General features: G+C 42.1%; 1 protein-coding gene across 2 annotated transcripts; it reads left to right on the forward strand.

Moving 5' to 3' along the window:
* On the forward strand, positions 1-24,667 carry LOC100691150 (tRNA selenocysteine 1-associated protein 1). 2 transcript variants are annotated; one of them, XM_019351022.2, is made up of 9 exons: positions 1-158; positions 10,797-10,894; positions 10,957-11,071; positions 11,184-11,233; positions 11,337-11,468; positions 15,532-15,648; positions 15,765-15,966; positions 16,058-16,094; positions 24,304-24,667. In XM_019351022.2, exons 1-9 carry the CDS (start codon positions 135-137, stop codon positions 24,456-24,458), a joined length of 930 nt encoding a protein of 309 aa, XP_019206567.1. In that variant the 5' UTR covers positions 1-134; the 3' UTR covers positions 24,459-24,667. The 2 variants fall into 2 exon arrangements, with proteins under 2 accessions (XP_019206567.1, XP_019206569.1); XM_019351024.2 differs by having other exon boundaries at positions 10,972-11,071.

Raw genomic sequence — 24,667 nt, forward strand, 5'->3', positions numbered from 1 at the left:
AAGAAGAAGAGTGACGTAGGACGTAGTGGTGGCGCGTGCTCCGCGTTAGGCTAATGCGTACAGGAAGCTTCGGTGCGGTTTAGCAGTTGGACCGTGAACAGCATTCGTGGTTGGATCTTCACCGCGGCAGCGCCATGAGTACGCTATGGATGGGAAACGTGAGTTACTTCCAGCTTGTTGTCGCGGTAACTTGTTTGGTCTGACCGTGAGTGTTAGCTAGCTGTAAACGAGGCGCACACGCCAAATGAATGCAACGTCACTTTATGTAATGTTCCGTTGGCGCACAAAACTTTGTAAGGAGTTCCTGTAAGACGGTTACTTTGTGTTTACTGTGGCAGTCAGGGGTCAACAACAACCGTGGACAGACCAAAACACGCTTTCTCGTGTAGCATACATTTAGCATACATCCGCGTTCCACAGCATAGATGTGCATTAACCCAGGAAACCGTTTTAACCAGTCTTTACTCATAACAGTGACTTTTCCTTATCAGACCACATCTACTGCAACAAACTCCTGCAACTCGCTGTCGCTGGCTAATACCAGTGTTGTACCAAAAAGCTATTTCCGGTCTTTGTTGTAAATATCTTGCTGGCAAAGAGACAAATCTCTCATGAATCATCTCAAGTTATTTTATATCCTTAATGCAGCTAAAGAGTTTCAATGACAGTAAAAATGCTTTTTTTTGTTTTTTCTGAGATTGATCTGGGCAAGAGGGCAGCAACAAATATAACAGCTCTATAAAGTGGGTAAAGTGGACTAGGTTGGTAATTATACTGTGGGTACAAAACAGGAAATGTTTTTATTTTGTATTTAACACTGTCACAGATCATGCTGACTACACTATTTATTAATACAAGCAATTTCAATTCAGTTTTATTTATACAGCGCCAATAGGACTGGGCGATATGGACCAAAATTCATATCTCAATATTTTTTTTAATCCCATAAAGTAAGAATAAAAAGAGAGTTTTTAGTCAAAGCTGCTTGTCCCAGATGTCACACAGACACTTTTATTAACATACAACTTTAGATGTACATAAAAAAATAGTCAAAAATAAATTGTCAGCATTTAATAATAATGCTCTATGAATAAAATAAAACTAATTTTCTTTTCATGCATAACAAAAAGCTCACAATTGTAAATTAAACTGTAAACTAAAAAGATGCAGAGCAAAAATAACAAAGGCGACTTGCTCTTTAAAAAGGGCTTACACTGAAGTAAAGTTTTCTAAAGTGCTTCTTTGTGTGTATTCCTGAAAATCTCAAATGACAATAAACATATAGAAAGAACACAAACAATTGGCAAGGCCAACTGCTGTACAGCTTACAGATTTTGTGGCAGGAAAACTAATCTGTCAACAGTATCAGGCTTCAAGGATTCCCTGTGGCAGGTTACAATGTTTCCTCTGCAACTAAAAATCCTTTCAGAAGGGGAGCTGGTAGCTGGCACACAAAGGTATTTCTTGGCCAGGCAGCTCAGTGCTGGATTGGCAACTTAATGTTCCTTTCACCATTTGAGAGGGTCAGCATCACTCTCTAAACAAACTGACAACAGGTAGCTAGAAAATTCATTTTCGATTGCCTCCCTCTTTGTGAAACCACTGTTGGTGGCTGTGCTGTGCGGGTATATTTTTACATCTTTTCAATCTCACTATGTATTTAAAAATATATCCCTGTCTTGTCTCAGCTGGGGTCCTCGTTTAGTGTCACAATCCTAAAATACAAGCACAAATACACTCCAATAAGTTTATTGGATTTAATAGGGATAGTTAGTTGAATAAATAAATAAACTTTCAATTTCTAAGTGATAGATGTATATGCTGGCTATGACTTACGCATAGGCATGTTTAGCTCTGCAAGTGACTATAAACTTTTCATTTATTAGCAATTTTTTTCAAATCAGCAGATTCAGTATTGCACTCACCAATGGCCAGATGAAGCCTGTGACCAAAACACTGGATCCTCAGCCACTTGTTCAGTTGAACCGCCTTGACAATATTAGCCCCTTTGTCAGTTGTTATAGCAACCAGTCCCGTTGGGTTGAGCTTCCAGGTTTTGAGGACATCCTGTAGGGCTTCAGCTGTATGTTCTCCGGTGTGGTCTTGAAGAAGTAGCTGGTCTGGAGACAGGCAATTTTCAGTTCCCAGTCTTCCATGAATTGCATAGTCACACTCATGTATGGCCTCCTGGACCACATGTCGGTGGTCAGTGTGAAGTGAGACACTTTGGTGAGCTGGGCAGTGAGAGTCTCTCTAACTTCAGTATACATTTTTGGCAGTGCTTCTCTGGTGAAGTATTTCCGGCTAGGTAACTGGTATCTTCGGTCAAGGGTTTTTAGCAGCTGTATAAAGCCCTCTTGTTCCACAGTTGAGATGGGAACCATGTCTTTAGCGATATGATAGGCCACTGCTTTAGTACCCTCCCACTTCTCACTTTTTCTATCATGTGGCACAGCACGAGTATATGAGTTTTGTAAGGTGGTCTGTTTCGCGGCAGGAACCTGGGAAGACTTCGTGGTCTGGGATACAGCACGCAGTTTCACACACTCTTCATACTCCACTTTATGGCGCTGTTGTAAATATCGGAAAAGATTAGTAGTGCTCAAACTTTTTGTCGGGACGCTTTTTTGACATTCTCTACAGAATACATTATTCTGCTGCTCATCTGACACTTTGAACCCGAACTGTCTCCAAATAATTGAGCCATTGGTTTTCTTTTTGCCAACGAGCTCCTCTCCGCTAGCTCCCGTGTCCATCTTGTCGGCAACTGCAGGTGTAGTGATGGGGGAGGCAGTGTTGTGTTCAGTGAGGGAGAGAGGCAGGGCAGACAAACCCAGATGAGAGAGAGGCAAAATAGCGGCTCCATAAGTGTAACTATAACGCAACATAGACATATTGATATAAACGATATTGTCACATCTTATGTCTCATATAAAAGTATATCGGTATTTTTTTAAAACTCGATATATCGCCCAGTCCTAAGCGCCAAATCACAACATCAGTCGCCTCAAAGCGCTTTATATTGTAAGGTAGACCCTATCCGATCCAATCCAATTTTATTTATAAACCACTTGAAAATACCCAGCACAGGACCAAAGTGCTGTACAGAAAATAAGTTAAAAACAATAGAATAACAGAAAACAGCAAAAATAAATAAATAAAACACACAATACATAAAAATTAAAACAGCCCTTTATTAAAAAAGAAAACAAGATAAAACAGCATAGAATCAACTAAAATAAAACTAAAAAGTAAAAACCAACATCTCACGTGGTGTCAAAGGCCAGGGTAAAGAGGTGGGTTTTCAGGGGTGACTTAAAAACAGGCAGGGAAGTGGCCTGTCTAATCTCTAAAGGAAGCTCGTTCCACAGTTTGGGAGCTGCTACAGCAAAAGCACCATCTCCTCTTAGTTTACGCCCAGTCCTGGCTACATGCAGGAGCAGCTGATCAGCTGACCTGAGAGAGCGGGTGGGTGTATAAGGCTGTAGCAGCTCAGAGAGATAAGATGGGGCTAGGCCATGGAGGGCTTTAAAAGCAAATACAAGAATTTTAAAATGAATCAAAAAAAAAAAAGGGCAGCCAGTGAAGTGAAGCTAAAATGGGAAAATGTGCTCAAACTTTCAAGTGCCAGTTAAAAGACGAGCTGCAGCATTTTGCACCCTCTGTAGATGGGTAATATATGATGCACTGACCCCAATATAAAGTGCATTACAGTAATCCAGCCGAGTGCTAACAAAGGCGTGGATCACCGTCTCAAAGTGCTGCCGTGAAAGAATTGGCTTTATTTTTGCCAGCTGCCTGAGCTGAAAGAAGCTTGATTTTACCACTGCCTTAATCTGATTTTCAAACTTCAGATCACAGTGCACTTTGACCCCCAGGTTTGTGACAGCTGGGCCAACGTATCTAAATACACATTGGGGGTCTCAGTGGGGCTACCAAAAACCATCACCTCTGTCTTTTTATCATTGAATTTTAAAAAGTTAACAGACATCCAAGCCTTAATGTCATCGAAACACTGAAGTAATGGCTGTGTGGAGTATGTGCCTTTTTTTCTTTAGAGGGACATAGATCTGACAGTCACCAGCATAAAAGTGGAATGCAATGCCATGTTTTCTCAGTACAGAACCAAGAGGTAGCAGATATATAGAGAACAGGAGGGGGCCTAGAACTGAGCCCTGTGGGACACCACACAAGAGAGGAGCGGGGGACAACACATGGTCACAGAGACTGACACAGAAAGTTCGCCCAGTCAAGTAGGACCTAAACCACTCCAGTACCGTGCCCCTAATGCCCACCCAGTGCTCCAAACGAGAGAGTAAAATGAACCAAGATTGGAAAACCTCTAAAACATTTTGCTTTTCCAGGAAGGCCATTATTTGACTGTAAACTACCTTTTCAAGAATTTTGGAAAGAAAAGGCAGTTTGGAGATAGGCCTATAATTTGCAAGAACCGTAGGATCAAGAGCAGGTTTTTTTTAATCAGGGGTTTGACTACTGGATGTTTAAAATCCTTAGGGACTACACCTGACATCAAACTATGGTTTACCAGCTCAAGAACCAAAGGTCCAACTGTAGGTAACACCTCTTTTAAGAGTTGAGGAGGGACAGCATCATTTGGAGACCCTTCAGGCTTAAAACGACCAACAGTCTCCTTTAAAAAGGACAGAGTCACTGGCTCAAACCTGTCAAAGACAGCAGATCAGGAAGCAGAGACTGAGGGGTCATGAGCACAAGGAGAGATTTGAGCCCTTGTGGGCTTCTCAATAAAAAAGTGTAAAACATTTTCACAGGCTTCAGACGAGGGATCGATACAGTCAGTATGTGGTGCACTAAGAACAGAGTTAATAGTTTTAAATAAAACACGTTGTGACAGTCTGACAGAATAATGTCAGATAAGTGTTTTCTTTTGCCATCTTTTACAGTTTTTTGATGTTGACGCCAACAGTTCTTTAGCATCAGGAATGACACTTGTAGTTCTTGTAGTCCTTTTTCCACTTGCGCTCAGCTCGACGGCAGTCGCGTCTGACAGCTCGGGTCATGTCGTTCAGCCAGGGCTCAGATTTAGTTTTAGGCAGTCTGGTTTTTAATGGAGCGACAGTGTCCAAAGCAGTCCGACAGGTGGAATAAAACCATGAGCTCAAATCCTCAGTCAAAAATCCGGGATCTTACAGATCTGGTTAAAAACCCTACAATAATAAATGCAGAGAAAAACCCAACAATCATATGACCCCTATGCGCAAGCACTTTGGCGGCAGGGGGAAGGAAAAACTCCCTTTTAACAGGAAGAAACCTCCGGCAGAACCAGGCTCAGGGAGGGGCGGGGCCATCTGCTGCGACCGGTTGGGGTGAGAGAAGGAAGACAGGATAAAGAGATACTGTGGAAGAGAGACAGAGGGGGTGTCCAAATTCATTGGCTGCATCCTCCTGAGGACGCATTTGTAGACCGATTACGTCACAGCGACGCGCTGAAGGCTGTCCAAATTCCTAGATTCCTCCGAATGCAGCCGACAAATGCGTCCTCCTTTTCCCCGAATTTGAAGGATGGGTCGGGTGTGTCCTTCGTGGCCCACCATATCCCAGAATTCATAGCGCAGCCCAGCCAAACTCCAGTTTCCGGCAATGGAGGCTGCTACTAAGTTTTAAAATTACTGTTATTATTCTTTCTGGGTCACAAAATAAACTTTTGACATATTTTCAGGCGAGAATGTAGCTGTGTAAACTTCAAATATCTGCTCGGTTTATCGAGATGTCACATATTTAGAAAAGTGCTTCGACATTACGGAGATGTCTGTTACCTTCCAGCTTGATAGCTAGCCGAGAGCTCGAGGGTCACTAGAGCCGCCGAGAACGGCAGTCTCCTGGCACATCATTTTCAGATCACCGCGGACTTTCGCTACTCAGGTTAAACGTAATATATAAGTCACTTAGACAACTTAAAAATGTAATTGTTTGGCTTTTGTCATTGTTTTATTTGTTAGTGAGTAAATCGGTTTGGCTGAGATTAAAGTTATTAGATTAGATTAGATATAATAAAACTTTATTAATCCCCCGGGTGGTTTTCACACAGCTGAATAAACGTCAAACAGAAAACTGATTAAACAGAAGTGTGAGACGGTCGAGAATTTACGCCAGTGTCGTGTTATATTTTAGATAGCAAGGAGCAGATGGCCGAGTTTATTAAACTCCACCGAGACAGCGGTGACGTTAATCTGAAGGCTAGATGGTCCAATTTCACAGCTGTTTACTTCCGGCCTACCCGACCTTCTGAGGACCCGGCCCACGTAGACCGCAAAGGCCGGGTCCTCAGGAGGATGCAGCCCATGAATTTGGACACGACTAGAGATTAATAACAAGTATGATTCAGTGCAGAGAAGTCTATTAACTAGAGCTGGGCGATAGAACGATAACGATACGTATTGCGAAATAACTTTTTCTCGATAGAAAAATTAAACTATTGCGATAGGCCTCATCTCTCTTGTCCTCTTAAAAGAAAAAAAAAGAACAGCCAATCCAAATTAAGTAGCGCAGAGCCGAACCAATCACAGCCGCAGCGTCACGTCACGTGACTTGTTACGTACAGCACAAGCGCCAAGGCGCACATGTGTGTTTGTTTGGGAAGCAGCCAGCCGGGCTGCCCAGGTAATAGAGGAAATGAGTGTGCCGACCAGAGAAAAATCAACCGAGAGCGTGAGCGAATGTTACCGAAGAAAAAACAGATGATGGTTCCAATGCTGGAGAGCTTGTCGAACGGAAGGGCCACAGAAGTTCCGTAGTGTGAAGGTATTTCAGGTATTTCAAGTCTGACGAAAAACAGAGTAGCGCGCACTGTAAATTGTGCCGAAAGCAAGTCTGGAAATACAATAAAGCGGTGCATGCTCAATCTCTGACTGAAAGCGCTGATTCGTCATTCGGCTTTTGTCAGACTAAAGCAGTGGTTCCCAAACTTTTTTTGCCAGGCCCCCCTTTGTTTTACAAGAAAAATGTTCGCACATCCTCCAAACACACACACCCATATTTTGCTCCATTGCGGTTTATTTCACACCTCAAACATTTAGTAAACAATTAAGCAAATACAAGTAAACGGCAATAAATTACAGGTAGTAATAAAATATACTACTAACTCTTTTACGCTGCGTCCACACCTACACGGGTATTTTTGAAAACTCAGCTGTTTCTATGCGTTTGGGCCTTTCGTCAACACGTAAACGGCGTTGCGATTCACCGAAAACGGAGATTATTTAAAACTCCTTTTTTTGCGTTTACGTGTGGACGAGGATTACAGAGTTCATCACGCAACGTCAAAGGTATGTGCCTCTTTCCACGTCACGCTGTGCGCCACGTTATTGTTTACATGAGATGAATTGCAGAATGGCAGATAGAGACAAAATACTGTTACTGTTAATCTGACTATCTTCAGGTTTTACACGCTTACATATACACACGCAGTTACTGTCCCTCCATTTAGAAAGGCAGAGGCGTCACGGTGTGATTATTTTACGTGTAGTTGTTTTTTTCCTGTGTAATAATTTTCAACATTGCTGTCAATACATTTTTCAAAAAATGTCTCTCTGTGCAAAATGGATTTAAACACATAAACAGCTGTGGGATACTGTTTGTCCGTGATTTGAACCGGGGGAACAAATTACGGCAGGATCAGCCTGATATTATTTGTATCCCGCTGTAACTTTACTGCATAAAGAGCTAACATGTCCAAAATGTCAGGAGTAGTTAGTTATTACAAGAAGTGTTTGTGAACTAAAAATCAAGAATGTGGGATCCTGTTTGTCCGTGATTTGGAGAGCCCAGTGCTGCTCCCGACACAGGGAAACTAATTCTGCAGGGGAGACCTACCTTGGCACTTGTGCAGGTGAAGCCAAAGGGAAGATATGCTTCACCATATTTTCCTGTCTTTGGCTTGGAAGGAAGTTGGTTTGGAAACATATTTGGCGATGCTTCATCTCCTGCTTTGCGTTTGTGTGGGAGCCCCGTCAAAAACCTGTCCACAGTGTCCAAGCGCTCTTCTTTTTTTTTTTTTTTATCCTTTTCATACCGCGCCCCCCTAGGGGGCGGGCCCCACACTTTGGGAACCTCTGGACTAAAGTAACTGTTAAAACTGTTTGAAAAGCTAAGCTATACAACAAGGAGAGATTGAGAATTTCCTTTTAGTTCTCAGTTTATTTGATATTGACAGAAGTTAGTCAATTTTGTCTGTTCTTCTGTAAAACAAACTAAGATTTATTTTTAGAATTAAAATTTTGTTTCTAAGTGGGATTGACAATTTAGTCTGTTTTGTTTTTTCTGTTTTGAAACTTAAACGCTTTAGCGGCTGCCTTTTGTGTAGTTTGCAATATTTGCCTTTATTTATTTGAAACTGAAGTCTCATGTTCCTTAAGTACATCTGCCCTGTTGAACTTATTATGGGAAATAAATATTTAAATCAAAACAAGCTGCTGATTATTTCACATTTTACTTGTGAGCAACAGCACATTTAAATCTTACAAATATAGTTATTTGGCTTATATCGTGATATATATCGTTATCGCCTGAAATGAAAAAACATATCGTGATATGAAAAAATCTTATATCGCCCAGCTCTACTATTAACACATAGTAAGTGAAGAAGAAACACCCAGTGCATCATGGGAATCCCCGGCAGCCTACACCTATTGCAGCATAACTAAGGGAGGATTCGGGGTCACCTGGTCCAGCCCTAACTATATGCTTTAGCAAAAAGGAAAGTTTGAAGCCTAATCTTGAAAGTAGAGATAGTGTCTGTCTCCTGAATCCAAACTGGAAGCTGGTTCCATAGAAAACGGAAATTAGTTTTGTGACATGGAGTGTTGTCCTGCTGTCAGCAGCCATCAAGAGATGCCACAGGGTGGTTATAAAGAAACGGACACGGTCAGCAGCAACACTCAGGCAGATTGTGGCGTTTAAACTCTATGGCATGATCCATCCCAGCTTTCATGCTGTTTATGCCAAATTGGGACCCTACCCCTCCAAATGTTGCAGCAGCAATCGAGACTTGTCAGACCAGGCAGCATATTTCCAATTGCGGTGGGTGAGCCTGTGCAAACTGTACCCTCAGTTTCCTTCTGTGATAGGAGTGGCACCTGGTGTGCTCTCCTGCTGTTGCAGCCCATCTGCTTTAAGTTTCAATGTGTTGTGCAATGTGAGATGCTCTTCTGCGTACCTTAGTCGAAATGATTGGCTGTTTGAGTTTCCTTCCTGTCTGGCATGTCTGACTGTTGCCCACTCTTCATAAACTGTAGAGATGATTATGTGTGAGCAGCTGTGATGTGATGGCCTGAGTAGATATTTGAGTTAATGAGCAGTTGAATGGGTTTACTGAATAAAGTGACTGGTGATTGTAAATATAAGTCAGATTTTGACTAGACCAGCATTACCTTGAGCCCAGATTTGTGACAGATTCATTAGAAAAAGGGGAATTTCACATTTTTATTTCTCTTTCCAGTCCGGCTGCACTGTACAGTTCTATGGACCAAAGGAGATTTATGTTCCCTCTCTTGCTAGAAGCATTTATATGGGCTCAAAATGTGGTCATAAATATTTTGTACTTGTAAATCAGTTTTGTATGTGTAAAAAGAATTTGTGTGTGTAAAAAGAATTTGTGTGTGGACTTAGCCAAAAAAATCCCCTGCAAGTTACAAGTACGAATTTTGACCCCATTTTTCTTCCTTTCATCTGATTGGTCAATGTCATGTCAATCACAAATGTAACAATCCAATCAGAGAACAGATGGGTTTGGCTGTTGGAGGGGCTTTTTTGAACTGCAGGTCCTTGAAGGGTAATACAGTTTGAAGCTGGAGGATCTCTATATAAATATCCGATAGCAGCTAGGTCCCCTTACTTTCAGCAGCTGTTGAAAGGATAAAGTTGTGGCATATCAGTGGTTAGAAATACCATTATTACTTTAGGATTAGTTTAACACAAAGTCAGGGCTGACCCGGGACCATTGCTGTGAGTCACAGTGCGCAGCATAAAAGTCCTTTCACATCGGACGCAGGATGTGCTGCTAATGCTAACTGCTAACTAAAAGCAAAGGATCCAGAATTTGTTGCGCTGGCTGCTGAGCTCTGTGGGTTTTTGCAGCAGCTCTACCTGTACTAGATGCACCTGCTCCTTGTCGTTTCTATCTCTGACTTTATGTCCTCTACAAGAGTTTCTGTCTTTTTGCTGGTTCTTCAAATGTTGAATAAAAACATGTATGCTAATTCATAACGAAGAAAGCTTTGTAACGAAGACTGTCATTTCCAAAATACTGTCCCCCCCCCCCCCGCGGTCCGCAGCGCTGTATTAAACACGTAGACCTGTGACACAAAAATCACCAAACTCGGACGACCACAGACTGTTTTCCTTCGTGGTGATGAAGGAAAACGCTGGGTTGGCATGTAAAAGGGCATTTATTCCCTTCAAGGACCTGCAGTTCAAAAAAGTGCCCCTCCGACAGCCAAACCCATCTGTTCTCTGATTGGATTGTTACATTTGTGATTGACATGACATTGACCAATCAGATGAAAGGAAGAAAAATAGGGTCAAAATGCGTACTTGTAACTTGCAGGTTTTTTTGGGGCTAAGTCCACACACAAATCTTTTTTACACACACAAATCTTTTTTACGCACACACAAATTCTTTTTACACATACAAAACTGATTTACAAGTACAAAATATTTATGACCACATTTTGAGCCCATACATTTAGCTGAAACCCGACTCGTTCCTAATAGTAATCACTACAGTGATCACATAGCTAACTGTTTTTGCTGCTCTGCAGCTGGAGACCTACATGGATGAGAAGTTCATCACCAGAGCTTTTTCCACCATGGGCGAGCAGGTGGTTAATGTCAGGATCATCCGCAACAAGATGACAGGGTAAGAGCTGAATTCACATGCAGTCTTCTTATTTGCAGTTATTCTATAATGACGTTAAATAGTGTGTCGTCCCCCAGGGGTGCTCTGGGTTACTGTTTTGTGGAGATGACAGACGAGGCCACAGCCGAGAGGTGTCTCCGCAAAATCAATGGAAAACCTTTACCGGGAGCCAACCCGGTATGGAGAACAGCTGTTGCTAACAGCAGCCTTATCTTTAGATTTTTCTCGTCATTTATCATTACAGAGATTTTATTCATTTATTGATTGATTGGACTTTATTTTCTCATAGCCCACAAGATTCAAGTTAAACCGAGCGACCTTTGGAAAACAGGAAAGCGGGTGAGTCCAGGTGGACAAGCAGAATTATCCAAGATGACAGGAACTGTCTTCGTGACAAAACCATCACAGAGTGCTGCTCTGACTTTGTCTCTTCTTGTTGTAGACAGATGTATTCTTTGTTTGTCGGAGATCTCACTCCAGATGTGGATGATGGGATGCTTTATGAGTTTTTTTACAATCGTTACCCTTCCTGTCGTGGTGGAAAAGTGGTACTGGACAGCATGGGCAACTCCAAGTAAGTATTAACATGTCAGAACACATTTGGATCTACAGAATGGCATTGCTGGACTCACATCATCCAGTCATATTTTCACCCTCACTATACGTGTTGGTGTGTCCTCCCCCGCCACCTGGTCCAACTCACCCACCAGGTGGTGATTAGCTGACAACTCAGCCCTTCTCTTCTCAGAGTGTCCAGAACATACAGCCGCGAATCTGATGATACGATTACACAATCAATCATCAGCCTGTGGCCTTGGGTAACCTGGTGCTACGATCACTTATGGACACCCTTATGTTCAAACGTGGTGTTTGTTATGGACAAACTGACAAACAAAACTCCGAAGTCTTGAAGTCCCACAGTAGGATGACAGAGTCCCCACCCAGGGACTCCCAAGAAGGCTGGATACTCTGAACTGTCCTTTGGTGCATGCAGATGACAGTCAGGACCCGTTCAGGGAGCAAACCCTCTCGTCCACTGAGAAAAACCTCAAGGCAAGTGGATACCAGGATACCCACTGCAGCCCACTGCCTCTCAAGGGCAACTCCAGACTGGGACCAGTCCAGCCCCTATTAAGGAGACTGGTTCCCGGTCCCCGGTATCCCCGGCAGGGTGAACTGTTCCCTTGATGTTGTAGTCATAGGGGTTTTCTGAATCGCCCTTTCTCTGGTCCTTCACCTAGGACCAGTCTGCCACAGGAAGCCCTTCCAGGGGGCAAAAAGCCCCTGACAGCAAACAAACAATCAGACCCCTCCACCATGATAAGGCAGTGATTCACTGACAGGGACCTACACACATATTTATTATCGTAAAAGCGACAATTATTGACTCGCTGTTGATGAACTTTGAAGTGATGAATTTGACAGACAGTGTATGAACCCATGTTACAGACACTGCTCAGGTCTCTAGAGTGCGACCAATTTGGTCGCAAATGCAACCAAATTTTTCAGTGGTGCGACTAAAAAAAAAAAAAAAAATTTGGTCGCACCGGTGCGACCAAATATTTTCAGGTGACAAAAAAAAAAAATCTCTGCAACTCTCCGTGTGGTCAACAACAGACACACATTATGCCCCTATCGTGGACTAAACCAATCAGAGATAGTCAGGGGCGGGACCTCTCTGATTGGCCGTGGTCCAGTTGAAAGTGCAGGTGGAAGAGAGAGGTGAGTAGCTTGAATAAAGCGATATCAATTCATTAACGGATTCCACACAAAGACGTAAACACAGAGCGGACCCGACGCATCAGAATCAGCTTTGTCTTTCTCGGGTCAAAGGAGTTTGCAAAGAAAAGCGTCTGGACTTCTTTAAGTTGCTTGAAGACGTTTCACCTCTCATCCGAGAAGCTTCTTCAGTTCTAAGGTCAAATGGCCGAGAGTCCCAGATTTAAACCCAGTGGGAGTATCCCCCCAAGGAGGGACAAAGGACCCCCTGGTGATCCTCTAATCACATGCGCCAAGGTGTGAAAGCGGGTGTGGGACCTAATCAGCCAGGGTTTCGGGTGAGCCCATTGTGAAACCTGGCCCCACCTTGTCATGTGAATTCCTGAGGTCAGATGGCCCAGGATGTGAGTGGGTGTTAAGGCGTCTGGGGAGGGAACTCAAAACTGGATTATAGATGGCAGACAGTTGGTGTCGTAAACCACCGCCTCTGTTCAAAGATGGTCGCTCACAGTGGACATAGATGGCCTCTTTCACTCCTCTTTCAAACCATCTGTCTCTCTGTCCAAAATGTGAACATTGGCATCCTCAAAAGAGTGACCTTTATCCTTAAGATGCAGATGGACTGCTGAGTCCATAGAAGAGTCTATAGAAGAGCTACCTCCACAGGACAAGACTCAGCAGTCCATCTGCATCTTAAGGTCACTCTTTTGAGGATGCCAATGTTCACATATTAGACAGAGAGGACAGATGGTTTGAAAGAGGAGTGAAAGAGGCCATCTATGTCCACTGTGAGCGACCATCTTTGAACAGAGGTGGTGGTTTACGACACCAACTGTCTGCCATCTATAATCCAGTTTTGAGTTCCCTCCCCAGACGCCTTAACGCCCACTCACATCCTGGGCCATCTGACCTCAGGAATTCACATGACAAGGTGGGGCCAGGTTTCACAATGAGCTCACCCGAAACCTTGGCTGATTAGGTCCCACACCCGCTTTCACACCTTGGCGCATGTGATTAGAGGATCACCAGGGGGTCCTTTGTCCCTCCTTGGGGGGATACTCCCACTGGGTTTAAATCTGGGACTCTCGGCCATTTGACCTTAGAACTGAAGAAGCTTCTCGGATGAGAGGTGAAACGTCTTCAAGCAACTTAAAGAAGTCCAGACGCTTTTCTTTGCAAACTCCTTTGACTACGATGACCTGGATGACTGAGAACCTTCACAGACACTTTGTCTTTCTCGGCTTTCTCACCCCACGGCCCGAACACGGACACGCTGTCGGAGCTCAGCGATTCTGATGCGTCGGGTCCGCGCTGTGTTTCCGTCTTTTTGCGCTGATTCTGAGCTGCAGGTTTTCTCTCTTCAACCAAAATTCGCTGATACAGCAGCAAAAGAAGCAGCAAACTACGCTTCACATTTGATAAACATCGTCATGAATTCCCTCTGAGCTTTGCTGTTTTGCTTCCACCACGATAAAAATCCCACTTCATGCACAGCTCGCTCTCTCTCTCTCTCTCTCTCTCTCTCTCTCTCTCTCTCTCTGTGTACTTCAAGAACAGTTTCCCGTCTCAAATCTCTGTTTTCTGCATTATTCATTCACTTATTACCCACCAGTCTACCGTTGTTTACAGCGCTGTTGGCCGCTGTCTTTTTCTTTTCTTTTTCTTTTTCCACTTAAATGTCCTCGGACAAGAAAGCCTAATTTCTGCTGTTCAATACTGAAGAAATTTAAACTTCTTAAAATTATGCAAAATTGCAGAATATTTTTAAGGTTATCTGCTATAAAACGCCAGACCAGGAAAATCTCCTTCATGTTTTATTCTCAGTTACTTTGACACAAAGGCATCTGCTGTGATGTTCACAATTCTGATGAAGTCTCATGTGTATCAGTACTGATAAATGATCAGAATGATAAAATTTCTGACTGTCTGAGGCTAAATTGAATCGAATCAGGACTTTGAGAACCAGAATCGAATGGATTATAGAAATCAGTGATGATACCCAGCCCTAGTGAGCAGCCTAGGCCTGACAGAAGTGGATGTAGCTGTGGGTAATAAGAAAAGATGAGAAGAACTATTGATAACTTTTCTGTTAAGTTAAGGCCTGATCTGTCTGAAATTCATAGCCAGCTCTGACACGGTGCCATCAATCTTTGAATGCTGAAAAAGCAGCAGTGTATCCAGAAAACACATTATATGCTGCAATAAATGCACTGCCCAAGTGTCCCCTCCCCCCACTGCCTTTCAGCAGCAGGCAGCAGCAAACAGGTCGTCAGAGGAGCCAAGATGATGATTAAGTTTAACATTTTCTACAATATTGACAAAGCAATTTAAGCACAAGTTTGTTAGTTAATAATTTAGAAATGAATATTGTCTGTATGGACTTCCCCCCAAAGAAAGTGCACATGTAAGACTGCGGTGTTAAGCGATGCGGTTGAAAAATTTGAGTGCGCCTAACTTTTGTGCCGGTACGCCTAAATTTTTAAAGTTAGGCGCACCGGTGCGCCCATGTCAAGAAGTTAGTCTAGAGCCTGCTGCTCCTCCCCATAGCTGTGATTATATGTTCTGCTACCTGTGCTGCTAACTTCACAGTCTGTCTAACCATGATTTTTCTGCAGTATTTTGTGTAACTGTGTATAAAAAGCCTTTTTCCACACTGACCATACTGCCTGTGAATTTAACTGGCAGCCAAAATCAACAGCACCACTAATGTATAATTAAGTGTTTGCGGCAAGTGTTGGTCTTTATCTGTGCCTATCCAGACTCAAACATGATCCCGGAGTATCCAAACTAAACTGAATCTAGAGCGTTTTCTTAGTCTCTGTTTTAAAATGTGGTGTAAATGTAAGAAAGGTTTTCTGGTGGTCTTAAGATGACGAGTTGCTCCCTCGTGAGTTTAACATTGCAGTGTTTCTCTGCAGGGGCTGTGGCTTCGTTCAGTTCCCTGATGAGCGGCTGCAGAAGCGGGCGTTAGAGGAGTGTCAGGGTGCTGTGGGGCTGGGTGGCAAGCCTCTGCGATTGAGCCTTGCTGCTAACAAGTGAGTTCTTCTCAGGGTCTTATCTCCCTTTGTCAGCATGCTGCTGTATTTGTGCCTGTAGTACAGCCCCAAGGACTGGCTCAGTTCACAAGTGTTTCTGTGCTTCCCTCTCTAAGCTTAAAGAACAAGCAGCAGCAGCAGTCCGAGAACAAATCATGGCAGTCCACCTCTGGATACAGACAAAACTATGACCAGTACACCCAGTACCAGCAGCAGACCTATCCTGGCTTTTATTCTTCCTGGGGCTATGACCAGACTGGAGGAATGTATGGCTACAACTATCCACAATATGATTACTCACAGTATTCTGCTGCACAGGTAACTGCTGTCTCTGTTAAACCAGCGGTGCAGATATCAGTAATTGTTACACAGATGGGAATCATTCTAACTTCTTTCTTTCTTTTTTTAGGAGAGCGAAACTGTTCAGGAGGACGAAGGCCTGGAAGGTAAGCATTTAGCCTGGGTGGCAGCTACTTGTTGCTTGTCGTTATTTTCACATGCCACAGTTCCTAAAAAGGTTGATTCTGTTCACCTGGCTGCAGCGTTTTCAGGAGAAACATTTCATCATCATCATCAGGTGACTTCGTCAGTCTCAGCTGACTGCAGGTTTCCAACGAACAATGGGCTGTGAGGTCATGGCCATTGATCAAAACCACTGATCAATGGCCATGAGTCCCATTCACAGAGAGTTGGGGAATGGCTGCAATCACAGCATTGTAAGATGGTGACAGATGTACCCTTAGGCCCCCTCCTCGATTCAGAGATGGTCTTTCCCTTTTCACGTAAATGGCCTCCTTGACTCCGCGCTCAAACCAGCGTTCCTCCCTGTCCAGGATGTATACATCCTCATCATTGAAAGAGTGTCCACTGGCCTGTAGGTGTAAATAGACTGCAGAGTCCTGGCCTGACGAGTAGGGCTGGGCGATATCGAACATATTCGATGTATCGCGAGTTTCTCCACGTACAATGGTTAAAATGGCTTTATCCTAACTAGGGCTGCCACAAACGATTATTTTGATAGTCAACTAGTCACCGATTATTTTTGCGATTAGTCGACTAATCAGATCATGCATCCATTGGACGTAAAATGTACAGCTTATTTCACCAGCATGCATCTGCTCTTATATAACTATCATTAGCTTACAGCTTTAAGTGTTTAAGGTATGTGCTAACTAAAATTAAAGACAAGATGATAGTTTATTAAATTTTAATGACATTTGTAGTTTGTTTGGTGGAGTTTAATAAACTCAGCCGTCTGCTCCTTGCTATCTAAAATATAACAGGACACTGGAGTATTTTCTCGAGCATCTCACACTGTTTAATCAGCTGTCTGCTTGACGTTTATTCAGCTGTGTAAAAACTATAACTTTAATCTCAGCCAACCCGATTTACTCAGGAACAAATAAAATACTGAAAAAAAGCCAAACAATAACATTTTTAAGTTATCTAAGTGACTTATATATCATGTTTAACCTGAGTAGCGAAAGACCGCGGTGGGTTTGAAAACAATTTGCCGGGAGTCCGGTGTTCTCACCGGCTCTAGTGAGCCGTCAACCCCAGCTAGCTATCGAGCTGGTGGGTAACAGACGTCTCCGAAAACGTTGGAGCGCTTTTGAAAATATGTGATGTCTTGATAAACCAAGCAGAAATTTGAAGTTTACACAGCTACATTCTCGCCTGAAAATATGTTAAACGTTTATTTTGTGACCCAGAAAGAATAATAAGAGTGATATTAAAACTAACTACCTGCCGCCATTGTTGGAAACTGAGCAGGGCCGCGCTATGAATTCTGGGACACGGCTTCTTCTTCTTCGGGGTTTAACGGCAGCTGGCATCCTTGTACATGCAGTGCTGCCATCTTCTGTTTCAGTCTGTCATTACACTCTTAAATCCTACTACTTACTCCTGCGTCTTTGGGATCTTACAAAGCTTCAAACGACGCGTCGACTATTAAATTAGTCGTCGACTATTTTGATATTGTCGACTAATCGTGGCAGCCCTAATCCTAACCATCGAGTATAAGTTCAGGGCTCGCAACATTTCAAAATCCCTGGGAGCCCTTCGGGCAGGCATTCTTCAGTTTTTGGTAGCCCAAAATAAATTTTCTTTAAAAAAGAAAACAATTTTTTGATTGATGTTTTGTTTCTTTTGCAATTTAGTACATTTAAGTATATTATACATTAAAGTATAATATTGTAAAGGAAAAAAAACATCAATCAAAAAATTGTTAAAAGACAAATCACAACAACTGTATAAAAATTACAATCATCAACTCAAATACTTGTTTCTAATTGAACAGAAATTTCTATGAACTTGTAAGAACTGTAGAACATGAATCAGTCTGTGTCAGATCCTGAATCTGAAATTTCCACGCAAGTCACAGGTAAGAGGCAAGTGGAACCAAGATCGAGGCCATTTGCGTTTTGAAGTTTGCAAAGACTGCTACATTTTGCCAATGGTAGTAGGCAAAATGTAGCAATGTTACTCTTTGCAACATTTTTTTCAGGACTTCTTCTTGTGCTTGGTTTATTTTTAGTATGTTTTTGCCATTGGTGTTTGTTCTGGGAAAGCTGCTGCAGACTGAGCAATAATGCATTTCTTGCATTTCTCATGGGTTCTGATGGGGTCTTTATTAAAATTACTGGTCCCAGTAACAAAGGCATTTGTCGACTCAAATATCGAGGGAAACTCATGACACACCTGGCAGAACATTGTTTTTAGCTTGTCATATTCCAGCCACATAAATTCTTTTGTCCATGAAACCAAAAAAGCTGAGCTTTCTTTTTGCCTCATAGTCTGATTTGTCATAACTTTTCCGTTTTGTGGTCGGCTTTTATTTGGCTGCCCCTTCTTCACCCTGACCTGTCTTATTTGGCTCAGCAGAACTAAAATACCGGCGTAAATCCTGCTGCTTTTACACACGTACTCACATAACGGTCAGCGATTCTCTGCGCAATCAACCTCTCACGTTTAAGCTTGCTGTGGGAGATTTCACTTGTCACGTTTGAATAGTAAGCTAATGAGTGATAAGACGATGTCAGAGGAATTGGTGCGCAATTAATCGTCACTCACCAATCAGTGCTGCCGCTCTCTACACACAGTTCGCGCGATCCCAAAGTGAAAGCAAAAAACAAGCGCAAATTCAAATGCGATTTCAATATGTCACATATTGACAGAGGCTCATCGATGCCAATGACATAAATACTCAGCTACATTTGCGAGAGAATGCAAAAGCATTGACATATATTTTTCCTTCCTATGATAGCCCGACGGGCAGGGCTGAGATGGATTTTGGTAGCCCGACTGGAAAAATCGCTAGCCCCGGGACGTCGGGCTAGCGATTTTGTGAGCCCTGAAGTTGCCATGGCAATATTAAGCTGTCTGGATGTAATTTTTCTCCTACATGCTGTGAATGCATCATTAATCCCCCCTCCCAACTGGAAGATTTTCCACACTGCGCTGAGCATGCATGTTTACATCCTACCAGACAGGGAACAGTATGGCGACAGCGGGAGTTTCTCCGTTTGGATTTTACAAAGAGGATGTCGAACAAAATGAGACAATTCGCAAACATGCTGTAAAACTATTGCTGCAAAAGGGAGCAGCAACACGAAATTATTCCACCAGATGAAAAGTCAAAATGAAGACAGTTTTAAACTTTGCATGTGAACGTCTCCCCACACACCAAAGAAATCTTTAAATTCCTTTGTTAAAGGTGTTGACCACAGATGTACTGTGGCAGTATCCTCTGTGCGCACCTGATGGTTAAAGAACGGCTAAAATTAAACATCTCAGTTCATTCAGATCTTTTGTATTCAAAGTAGAAAAAAATCATTGAATGGTCGATTTGTATGAGTATAGCAGTGAAATTTTAGGTTTATATGGTTGAAAATAACATTTGGAGGTTATTTAAACATGGTGATATGTATCGTGTTTCGTGATTGAAGAAAATATTGTGATATTAGATTTCCCTCGTGTCTTCAGTCCTGCTGACAAGTTAGTTCTTCTGTGTTGTAGCCAGAGGTTGTTTGGTTTCACCGATGTATAAATCCTGGCACTGAACAGCGTACACTATGTTACTCTGTTTGTGTCGGGGCACCTGATCTTTGGGGTGGACCAGTTTTTGGCGCAGCGTGTTTTGGGGTTTAAAAGCCACAGAGACTCTGTGTTTAGATACTCCTGACACATACGGGATCACTACGGGTTTGGAGCATTCTGTAGGTGCCTTCCCAGCTTCGACAAATGTCCAGCTGGGGTAACCACATTTACTGGTCCTTACTTGCTCGTGCTCACGTACAAGCTTCAAGCAGTTCTGGTCAAAGTGGGTTAAAATTTCTCGATGCATGCTTAATCATCCGGGTACGGAAATTTCAAAAGGTTGGTTCTGTTGATCTAGACATTTACAGTGGGAGAAACGTTTCGTCTACTAACAATGTCAGACAAGTTTGAATGTCACTGACCTCAAACTAAAGGTCAGAGGTCACGTTTTCTGAAAGTCTTGTGAATGTGATAACACAACATTGACATTGATTATAGATTACAGATTATAGGTGTGTCTCCTAGGAGGCTGAGGGGTAGCACTAGCAGTATTCTTACTTATTTATTCTTTTGTATGCAGTTTGGCCCATTGCTGCTGTTTTAAGGTGCTTTACAGATAAAGCTGGTGCGGTGTTGTGGTCTTCAACAGGTCATCCTGCTGCCATGTGATTTGGCAAAACAAATATTTGCTTTATGGAGTGGTGGAGGTTTATTTATTTGCTTATTTATACGGAACCCCATTAGCTTCCACAACAGTGGTTGCTAGTCTTCCTGGGGCCCAAACCATCAAATACCATCGAATAAAATGTTACACAATGAAGTGGATGCAAAATATCCACATACTTTGGCTCTTACATCCACAGTAAGGTTTTACAATTCTGAAAATATAAGCATATAAATATAGAAAACACTCAAACAAAATACACAATTTCCATTACAAGTGACATTACCCTCTTACAATATTTACAAATAAATTAAAAACTGCCTAAATAGGCTTTTAGGTGATTTTTAAAATTATGAATAGAAGCCAATTCTCTAATTGCATAAGGCAACTTATTCCACTGAAAAGATGCTCTAAATATAACAGAGTTTTTCAAAAAGTTACTTTTAACTCGAGGAGTTACTAAATTGTGGTTGGTTGAGAATCGTGTAGCATGATTATGTATTTCATCTGGATACTGCAACTGAGCATAAAAAAAAGTGTGGTGTGTTTGCCAGTATTGCTTTCTTTAATAATACAAGTAAGCCATAATATAATTTAGCTTGTACAGAAAGCCAAGAAGGTTTATCGTGCATTTTATCAATATTTGTATAATATGAACACCTTAACACTAATCTGGCCGCCCTGTTTTGGACTAACTGAAGTCTGTTCAGATCTGTCTTATTAGCTGCTGACCAAATGATTGAACAATACTCTAGATGAGATAATACTAGTGCATTAATGACACCTTTCATAATTGAAGTAATATAAAAGGAGCATTTCCTAGCTATAGCTATGCCCTGTCCCATTTTCTTAATAACAGAGTTGATGTGCTGAGACCATGAAAGGTGGTGGTTTATGGTAACACCAAGTAGTTTAATCTGGGTGACCTGTTCAAATACCGATCCAGCTATGGAAAGATTTAGTTGTGGGCTGTTGACTAAACGTACTCTACATCCTATTAACATGGAGTTTGATTTAGACACGTTTAAAATCATGTTGTTTTTACTTATCCAGTCAAACACGTTCAGCAAATCTTGTTGTAATACACTGGTCAATTCAGAGTAGCTACTGGCTGAATAAAACATGGTGGAATCATCAGCGTACATTACAAGATGGGATTTATCCAGGACGTACAGCAGATCGTTCGTGAAGACTGAATAGAGAAGTGGACCGAGGCAGCTGCCTTGGGGTAGACCACAGTTCATTTCACAGCCCTCCGAGAAATAACCATTATAATAAACCTTTTGCCTTCTTCCAGACAAATAACTTTCCATCCAGCACAAAGCAGCTGGTGAAAATCTATAACATTTTAGTTTATCTATCAAAAGATCATGATTTATCAAATCAAATGCAGCACTAAAGTCCAAAAATACCACCCCGGCCAAATTCCCATTATCTAGATATTTATACCAGTTATCTGTCATGTGAATAAGAGCTGAACTGGTGGAATAACCAGGTTTGTAAGCATGTTGAAACTGAGTGAGTAACTGATTTTCTGTTAGGTAATGTTGAATTTGTTCATAGACAATCCTCCATAATTTTACTTAGAACGGGGAGTAGACTAATAGTCTGCTATTGACACCATTAAAAACGTCATTCTTGTTTTTAGGAATGGGAATTATTTTTGATTCTTTCCACTGCAATGAAAATGAGCTGCATGCCAAAGATCTATTAAATATGTGACATATAGGAAGGGACACAAACTTGGCTGCAACTTTGAGCAGTTTACTGTCTGTGTTATCAGAGCCAGAGGATGTATCGTCAGGAAGTGATATCAATAAGCGCTCTACCATCTCACTGCCTCAAACTTAAATTGGCATTGCTTATTATTCATGATAACATCCTGTATAACAAGGTGGGATCGCCTCTGCTCATATTAGATTTTAAATTAAAGCAATATTTTATTGCTGTAGTAATTCACAAAATAATTGGCTATGTCCTTAGCTTTACTTATAAACGTACCACCCGTGTAGATGTGAGACACCACCAGAGCAAGATCTCTACCCATTATATTATTTAAAACTTTCCACACCTTCTTGCTGTCCTTGTTGGCCTCCTTGAGCTTAAGTTGATAATATTCTTTCTTCTTGCACCTATTCAATTTAGTTACTTGATTTCTTAACTCGCAAAATCTTGCCCACTCTTGTGGACTGACAGACTTATGTGCTTTTGCTTTTGCTATATCCCTTTCTGACATTGCAGCCTTAAGTTCATTATCTAGCCAAGGTGCGTAGTTCTTTTTAACAGTAAATCTTTTTAAGGGGGCATGTTTGTTGTAGGTGTACCTAATAAAGATCCTTGTGTGTAATTGCAGTGCATACAGGGAGTGCAGAATTATTAGGCAAGTTGTATTTTTGAGGAATAATTTTATTATTGAACAACAACCATGTTCTCAATGAACCCAAAAAACTCATTAATATCAAAGCTGAATGTTTTTGGAAGTAGTTTTTAGTTTGTTTTTAGTTTTAGCTATTTTAGGGGGATATCTGTGTGTGCAGGTGACTATTACTGTGCATAATTATTAGGCAACTTAACAAAAAACAAATATATACCCATTTCAATTATTTATTTTTACCAGTGAAACCAATATAACATCTCCACATTCACAAATATACATTTCTGACATTCAAAAACAAAACAAAAACAAATCAGCGACCAATATAGCCACCTTTCTTTGCAAGGACACTCAAAAGCCTGCCATCCATGGATTCTGTCAGTGTTTTGATCTGTTCACCATCAACATTGCGTGCAGCAGCAACCACAGCCTCCCAGACACTGTTCAGAGAGGTGTACTGTTTTCCCTCCTTGTAAATCTCACATTTGATGATGGACCACAGGTTCTCAATGGGGTTCAGATCAGGTGAACAAGGAGGCCATGTCATTAGTTTTTCTTCTTTTATACCCTTTCTTGCCAGCCACGCTGTGGAGTACTTGGACGCGTGTGATGGAGCATTGTCCTGCATGAAAATCATGTTTTTCTTGAAGGATGCAGACTTCTTCCTGTACCACTGCTTGAAGAAGGTGTCTTCCAGAAACTGGCAGTAGGACTGGGAGTTGAGCTTGACTCCATCCTCAACCCGAAAAGGCCCCACAAGCTCATCTTTGATGATACCAGCCCAAACCAGTACTCCACCTCCACCTTGCTGGCGTCTGAGTCGGACTGGAGCTCTCTGCCCTTTACCAATCCAGCCACGGGCCCATCCATCTGGCCCATCAAGACTCACTCTCATTTCATCAGTCCATAAAACCTTAGAAAAATCAGTCTTGAGATATTTCTTGGCCCAGTCTTGACGTTTCAGCTTGTGTCTTGTTCAGTGGTGGTCGTCTTTCAGCCTTTCTTACCTTGGCCATGTCTCTGAGTATTGCACACCTTGTGCTTTTGGGCACTCCAGTGATGTTGCAGCTCTGAAATATGGCCAAACTGGTGGCAAGTGGCATCTTGGCAGCTGCACGCTTGACTTTTCTCAGTTCATGGGCAGTTATTTTGCGCCTTGGTTTTTCCACACGCTTCTTGCGACCCTGTTGACTATTTTGAATGAAACGCTTGATTGTTCGATGATCACGCTTCAGAAGCTTTGCAATTTTAAGACTGCTGCATCCCTCTGCAAGATATCTCACTATTTTTGACTTTTCTGAGTCTGTCAAGTCCTTCTTTTGACACATTTTGCCAAAGGAAAGGAAGTTGCCTAATAATTATGCAAACCTGATATAGGGTGTTGATGTCATTAGACCACACCCCTTCTCATTACAGAGATGCACATCACCTAATATGCTTAATTGGTAGTAGGCTTTCGAGCCTATACAGCTTGGAGTAAGACAACATGCATGAAGAGGATGATGTGGACAAAATACTCATTTGCCTAATAATTCTGCACTCCCTGTATACCTTCTAAGTGGATGTTTGTGTGTCTTAGATCCAAGTGTGGAGGTGGACGTGGTGGAGGCTAACAGGAAGTTCATGGAGCACAGTGAGGAACTGTACGATGCACTGATAGAGTGTCACTGGCAGTCCACAGAGTTACAGCAGGACTATGTGACATCCAGTCTGCCAGAGCCCATCTACTGCTGAACCGGGACATCACGTCCTCTGTGGAGTTTACCTTTCCACTGTTTTCTCCCAGTCCATATGGATTGTGTGTGTGTGTGTGTGTGTGTTTGGGGGTTTTTTTCCCGTTTTTTTGTTTGTTTGTTTTTTTTAAGATAATAAAAATAAGTTAATGGTTTTTATTTGTGTGTAATCCTGTGTAAAATTAAACACGACCATTGGTACACAACCTG

Source organism: Oreochromis niloticus, linkage group LG22 (genome assembly GCF_001858045.2).
Source record: "Oreochromis niloticus isolate F11D_XX linkage group LG22, O_niloticus_UMD_NMBU, whole genome shotgun sequence".
NCBI classification, from domain to species: domain Eukaryota; kingdom Metazoa; phylum Chordata; class Actinopteri; order Cichliformes; family Cichlidae; genus Oreochromis; species Oreochromis niloticus.